The 6557-nt window shown below is 51.4% G+C and overlaps 4 protein-coding genes across 4 annotated transcripts; 3 read left to right on the top strand and 1 right to left on the bottom strand.

Annotated features, from left to right (window-relative positions):
• Nucleotides 1-104: 104 nt before the first annotated feature.
• On the top strand, nt 105-1185 carry BO66DRAFT_434162 (SUR7/PalI family protein; the record flags this gene model as incomplete). Its single annotated transcript, XM_025650763.1, has 2 exons — nt 105-236; nt 292-1185. 2 exons carry the CDS (start codon nt 105-107, stop codon nt 1183-1185), a joined length of 1026 nt encoding a protein of 341 aa, XP_025508883.1.
• Nucleotides 1186-2020: 835 nt separating this feature from the next.
• Nucleotides 2021-3347, top strand: BO66DRAFT_467670 (alpha/beta hydrolase). Its single transcript, XM_025652587.1, has 3 exons — nt 2021-2329; nt 2416-2536; nt 2630-3347. Exons 1-3 carry the CDS (start codon nt 2141-2143, stop codon nt 3265-3267), a joined length of 948 nt encoding a protein of 315 aa, XP_025508884.1. The 5' UTR covers nt 2021-2140; the 3' UTR covers nt 3268-3347.
• A 404-nt stretch (nt 3348-3751) lies between these two features.
• Nucleotides 3752-4720, top strand: BO66DRAFT_467671 (sulfotransferase family protein; the record flags this gene model as incomplete). Its single annotated transcript, XM_025652588.1, has 2 exons — nt 3752-3945; nt 4002-4720. The coding sequence occupies exons 1-2, from the start codon at nt 3819-3821 to the stop codon at nt 4718-4720; spliced, it is 846 nt and encodes a 281-aa protein (XP_025508885.1). The 5' UTR covers nt 3752-3818.
• Nucleotides 4721-5009: 289 nt separating this feature from the next.
• On the bottom strand, nt 5010-6145 carry BO66DRAFT_71630 (uncharacterized protein). Its single transcript, XM_025653527.1, has one exon. The coding sequence runs from the start codon at nt 5951-5953 to the stop codon at nt 5252-5254; it is 702 nt and encodes a 233-aa protein (XP_025508886.1). The 5' UTR covers nt 5954-6145; the 3' UTR covers nt 5010-5251.
• Between the last annotated feature and the right edge of the window lie 412 nt (nt 6146-6557).

The raw sequence follows: 6557 nt of genomic DNA on the forward strand, positions 1-6557 counted from the left end.
GCCATGCCATTAGCGTTCTCTCGACACTTAACAGGCAACTGCCCTTGAGATCATTGCTATTTGTCCTTGAGCCCGGCAAAAACTACTTGAAATTATACAAGAATATGGGTCAACTTGGGAGATTTGCATGGGTCCTGGGGTCGAGTCTCCTAAGCGTTGGCTCTCTGATATGCCTTATCATTGTTGCAATTGGTTGCACAAATCCCAAGCAGGCTAAAGATCTCTATATGTTTCGAGTAGGTCGATTTTGTCTCGCAGGGCATGAGAGAAACCAATTGACGAGGTTTATAGATCGAACTCAAAAACCTTACAACCTCTCCAAGCTCCATCCTTGATACCACCCTTCAGGATCTCACTGGCAGCCATGTGAAGCAATTTGTGCAAGCCTTGCAGGAGGCGAATAAATCAGAAACCTTGCAAGATTTCTACTCCATCGGACTGTGGAACTACTGTGCTGGCAACAATCCTCATATTGGAGTCTACAACACAACCTACTGCTCGAAGCCCCGCGGTGGATTTTGGTTTGACCCGATCGAAATCTGGGATTTGAATCAAACCCACATAGGGAAGCATGTCCCTAATCGCTTGCAACAGACGCTGGATATCTATCAGAGAGCTTCCCTATGGATGCAGATCCTTTACCTACTTGCCATCTGCACCAGCATTCTCCAGCTGTTGGTTGGCCTTCTGGCCTGCTGCAGTCGGCTGGGAGGCTGCTTCGCCTGGCTTCTCACGGCAGTCTCCCTCCTGTTTACTCTCGCCACATCCATCACTTCCACGACGCTCTTCGCCACCCTTGCGGGCATATTCAAAGTGACCTTCAAGTCCTACGGAATCTACGGTCACATGGGTCGACACATCTACGCAGCCACCTGGCTGGCGGTCGCGTTGTCCCTCTTAGCGGCGGTGTCATGGCTCCTCAATGGCTGCTGTTTTCGGGGCGACAAAGCGCGGCGTGACCCGCCGCGAACCATGGGTCCTGTCGGTGCGGCGGACAGCGCTTACAGCTATAGACCGGTTGCCGTTGGGAAACGTTCGGACGTATCCGACCACGCACCTTTACTCATGTGCCCTTCTCCTCCGCGGGTTCACGGCGGGCAGGATTATCGCCCGTATCAGCAGCAGCGGCAGCAGTACCACAACCCTTACCAGAACATATATCTCGAAGCCCACGAGATGCGCTGACACTACTGCTTCAAAATCCCGCGTCGGTGCAGCACTGCGAGCACGAATCTGCTCATGATCTATATCAAGCTCCTGTGCGTTGATTGTATTGCGTATCCAATCACCCCGAAACAAATGGATCTCTGAATGGAAGCCAACTGTCATACCATAGCCCCTTCAAGGGCTGAAGAGCTTCAGGCCGACCGCTCGATGGAATGCCCAGTCTGGACCTGGGATAGGTAATTCGGGGCAATAATAGAGACAAATTATTCGAAATCGCATGTAATAGCAAGACTGAGCAACATCCAGGTGGTCATGAAGATTATGAACGACTCGACCATGATGCGTTTCTTGGGGATGTCATACATGAACGGAAGGGAAACCACCCCCTCTATTATAGCACGATGCGGTCAGGGTAGTTTCACTTACTGTTTAGCAAGCATGTGACTTTTCACATTGTAAGAAGATTTAATTCAACTCAGTCTAGAAGGGTAGTGATACAGTCCAGGGATATAGATGAGGAACAGCAACTCTTTCCATGTGGAAAATGGCTATGTCAATTCGGCTTATTCACACTATTCGGCCCCAATTCCTTGACTTAGAAGGTGCACTGTCGAATGACAATCAACACATCGCACGCTAAGACTAAATGAAGAGTCATCTAAAGGGTCTCGAACAGCAACGAGGTATTTGCCTCTCACACAGCACAATATGTGTAAGATAGTCCTACCAGGAACACCTCGGATATGCCGGCCAAGGGCGGGGATCAGCCTCGGCTAATCCTGCTGACAGCCAAGCCTCAACCCCACACCTGTGCTTACCCTGTCAGCCTCTGCACCTCAATCCTGTTCTGTCCCTTTCTCCAAAGCTTTGATTGACTGTGACGCTAGTATTACCCCCAGTACCCCAGTTAGAAACATTGGCACCAAGTCCGACCCTGATTTATCATACGGCTGCCGGGCTCTCTGAGAAGAACATGCCACTGTCACCCGAGATCCAGGACTTCATCCATGGGTTCAAAAATCGCTGGGACCCGTCTGTGAATGTAGCGTGCGAGCGCTTCTTCGAAACATGCCATGCATCCTTTCCTCCTTCGGATGCGACGCCATCGATTGCATGTGAGAAAGATGTCAAGTACGGGCCGGATCCGCGACACCGGTTGGATGTATGTGCAAGGCTATTCGAAACGTCCAGTGAACGACTGTAGATCTCGACCAGTCGCAAGATTCGTGGCTGACGGGTTTATGATAGATCTTCTGGCCCACCAATGCATCCACGACAAACGCGACCCTCCCCGTTGTCGTCTACTTCCACGGCGGTGCGTTCAAAGCGGGCGATAACACTATCACGCCGCACCTGCATGCCAACATTGGTAAGCTCCCAACCCTGTCGCGCGGCCTTCGTTGCGCTCATTACTTTAACGCATAGTCCAGCTGTTGAATAAGATCTGATGATTAATTCCCAGGAAAATTCTTCGCCGACAACGGCATGATCGGAGTCCTTGGAACATATCGCCTCCTACCGGACGCTCGGTTTCCAGACGGCCGGGACGACGTTGCCGCTGCCCTAACATGGCTGCATGACCATATTCACCAATACGGAGGCGACCGCAACTCCATTTTCGCGCTCGGGCAAAGTGCCGGCGGTGGCCATCTGGCCATGGCTCTATACGCGGGGAGGCTCATTTCCGACGAAGGCCGGAGCCTGGTGCGTGGGGTTTTGCTCCTAAGCGCCGCGTTGGAGTATGATCTGGGGAAGGAGGAGCGGCGCAGAAGCATGGAGGCGTACTATGGAACGAATGACCATGAGTTTATCCACGCTCATTCGGCTCTCGGTATTTTTGAGAGGCTGTCTGACGAGGGAAATGCGGCTGGGAGGACAACTCCCGAGCTCTTTATTATGCTGGCGGAGTGGGATTTCGAGGAGTGTGTCCGAGGTAATTTGGATTTCCTGCAGGCTTACAATAAGCAGCAGCGCCGTCTTCCGCGGTTCGAGGTACTGTTAGGACACAACCATGTCAGCTACTGTTTATCTATTGGGCTACCGGGTGATGAGGTTGGTCCGAAGATCGTGGAGTGGGCGAGGCAGTGTTTGAAGAAGTGAGTGAGGTCTCCATTTTATTACGCTCATGGAGTTCTACTCTGTGCACAATCTAAATGTGTCGGCACCATTGAGTACAAAGTATAGGGATCTTTCCTACAACTTGCAAACCCTACAAAAACACGTGTTCCATCTTGTGACCAACCTTCTCAGAGCTCAATCTAGGCTTGGAGGGTGACAGGTCACAGTAAGAAGGTTCCTGATGCAGCAGATTCCAAGCAGAAGAGAACTATAGATGATAAGATAGAGGGACTATAGGTCACTACACCATGCGCAGTACAGCTTTGGCTCCATTGAGGCTGTACATGCGTGTCCACGTCAGCACTAATTCTGTGCGCGTAAGCACTAAGACCATTCTGATAAGCACCATGGCGAGGCTGCTAAGCACTAACCAATCCACAGATTGCCTGCGCCCCGCCTTGGCAGGCCTGTCACTCTCACCGCCAAGGACGCGGGATCGACATCATCGTAGAATAACTCCCCTTGGCTTCTCTCGATAATCTCTCACTCGCACTCATACCTCTGCAGCCGTGACGCTGTCATCCCTCACGCAAATGGCAACTCTAGAAGAAAGACACCCCGAGCTCTTCAGACCAGTGAGCAACGAGTCGCCCCGAGGCAAGAAGCGAACCGTCCCTCTGGAATGTCTCTGTCTGGGCTTCAACCGGACGGGCACAGCGTGTAAGCACGCGTGCATTATTACCTAGACACAACAACGTGCTGATAGACCGTCTCAGCCATGTGCAGTGCCCTCGAGACCCTAGGCCTCCCCTGCTGGCACTCCACACAATTTTTGTCGACGCGGTTCGGCGACATCGAAATGTGGCAGGAGGCCGTGGACCGGAAGTTCTTCGGGGCAGGACCCAAGTTTGGGCGTGCGGAGTTCGACCAGCTACTGCACGACTACGGGGCGGTCTCGTCCGACACCCCGGCGATCGCCTTTGCAGAGGACCTGGTGGAGGCGTATCCAGAGGCAAAGGTCGTGCTCGTGGAGCGGGACATCGACTCCTGGTACCAGAGCTGGATGGACACGGTGATCAAGAACACGTATTCCCCGGTCGTCACACTCGTGTGTCATATTGATCGCTTCTTCACACGTCCGATCGGCAATATCCACAAGACCACCTTCAAGGGGTGGGCGGGCATCTCGGGCCCAGAAGACGCGCCCCTCAAGAGCAAGGCCAAGTACCGCGAGCACTACGCGCTCGTGCGGCGGGTGACGTCCAAGGATCGCCTGCTGGAGTTCAAGCTGTCTGATGGCTGGGAGCCATTATGTGAATTTCTGGGGAAGCCCGTGCCGGACAAGCCCTTCCCGCACATCAATGAGAAGAAGTGGCTCGATGAGAAGGTTCAGCTTGTGCTAATGAGGGGGATGAACCTTCTGGCGTGGAAAGTTTTGATTTACTTCCTGGCTCCTATTTTGGCTGCTGGATTACTCTACTATGGGCTTATGTGACCTACTGTGCGAAGCTCTCCAGTCTGTCTCGTACTGAGGATATAAACCGCAGTCTACAAAGCCTCAATGCTCGACTAAATATGATCCTATAGCTGGAAGAAATACATACAATCGATCGAACAAAAAGACTCTTTGCTGTAGTTGATATCTACCAAGTGTCCCGCAGGTAAGTTTTGAATACTATGCTCGATGACGCGTGCTAAAATTGAGAGAACAATACCCAACTCTCTAGTCCCATTCACTTTCCGCCTGAGCTTTTCGCTTGTTCAAAAAGGGATTTGAACTCATCCCTCTCACGCTCAATATCTCGCATTAATTCTCCGGATGGGTCTAGACACGGGGTTCTGTACTGACCTACCGCACGAGCATGGCGAGACTTGAGTCTTTGAATTAGATTCTGATATCTCGTCATTGAGAGACTATTGGATCTTATAGACAATCTTCCTTCGGTCGTTGGACTGACTGGGCACAAGAGCACAGACAGGAGACCGGAATCCAGGTACCGCAAAGCAGAACATGAGGGACGCATTGCTATGACAGCCAGGGACTTGCCTTTAAAACCTTTCTGATCAGAACCCATGGCCCTGCCGCCTGCGAGGGCGCAAACGGAACAACAAGATCGCCGATCAACTGCACCCAGGTCGCACATGTGGACGCGTAGTCGCGCACGATGATCTTGTGCTGCCCGACGTCAAATGTCCAGGCCTCCTCTTCGCACTGCTTCTGCTTCTGCTGCAGGACTTTAATAATGACATTCAAATTTTGTTCCTGCTGCGATGTTGCCGAGACCGGTTCGTAGCCGAATGCCCGAAGTTGGGCTTGGGTCGCAGGCGATAGTTTTTCGAAGGCTTCGTTCCAGAGGTCTCGCGGTTGTGCTTCATTGTGATGATCCTTCTTTGATGGTTCGTGCGAATTTGACTCCTCTGTGTCTTCTTCTTTCGCCACGTGAATGAGCGAGTGTTGGGTATCGTTGTGCTGGATGTGTTTGGGTAGTGTTGCCGAGTTGCCTTGGGAGACATCCTGCGGTTGAAGGTCCTCGCAATGATCGTTTTCTTTCGGGGTCGAGTCTCTACAGAGCACCGACAAGGTCGCGCTTTCTTTTGACTGTTGTTCTGTAGGCTGATTGGGGTTGTGCCGTGTGCGGCTCGAACTTGTGGATCCACGATCGCCATTCGTCTCCTTGTGCCGTATACGATCCCGACCGTGTGAGACCTTCTCCTTCAACCTCCTCATATTTGCATTGACCCTTTCGATACAGAACCGGTTCTCTGTAGCCAGCAAGGGGCAGAGGTACTCACTCTCAGAACCTACCGTCGAGAAAAGCTGGTTGTGAGTTGGCTCAGCCGAACGCGGGGCTTGTGCATTAGTTCCAAAGAACTAGCGTTGATGTCGGCTTGCAATTGGCGCGAACTCTCCACGGTATGTTTGCTTTCCACATTTTCTAGCTAACTCGGTCAATTTTCCCAGGTGTTCATGACCTTTCCTCGAGTTTCCAGGCCGATCTGATTCCCTGCTTCTGTGCCGTCTGCGGAGTTGCAACCGATGTTTTCCAGTGCTGTTAGGTCGGCGTTGATAGTGCTACTGAGAGTATATGGTTTAGTTATATACACTTTAAGTTACACGACCGAACATTTGCCCACACATCTCAAATTAGGTTTAGAATTCGCAAGTAGACTAAAAGGCTTCCTTAAAGTTATTAAAATAAGGATATAGATCCCACATCTATTTACTGAAGATCCTTGTTCTAACAAACATTTGTAAAGCGGATTTTCCTCTATGCTGATCTTCGCCCGGGAATTTTTCGCCTCCTATACTAAATACCTACCTATTTTGCGAT

Source organism: Aspergillus aculeatinus (assembly GCF_003184765.1).
Source record: "Aspergillus aculeatinus CBS 121060 unplaced genomic scaffold BO66scaffold_2, whole genome shotgun sequence".
Classification (NCBI taxonomy): Eukaryota; Fungi; Ascomycota; class Eurotiomycetes; order Eurotiales; family Aspergillaceae; genus Aspergillus; species Aspergillus aculeatinus.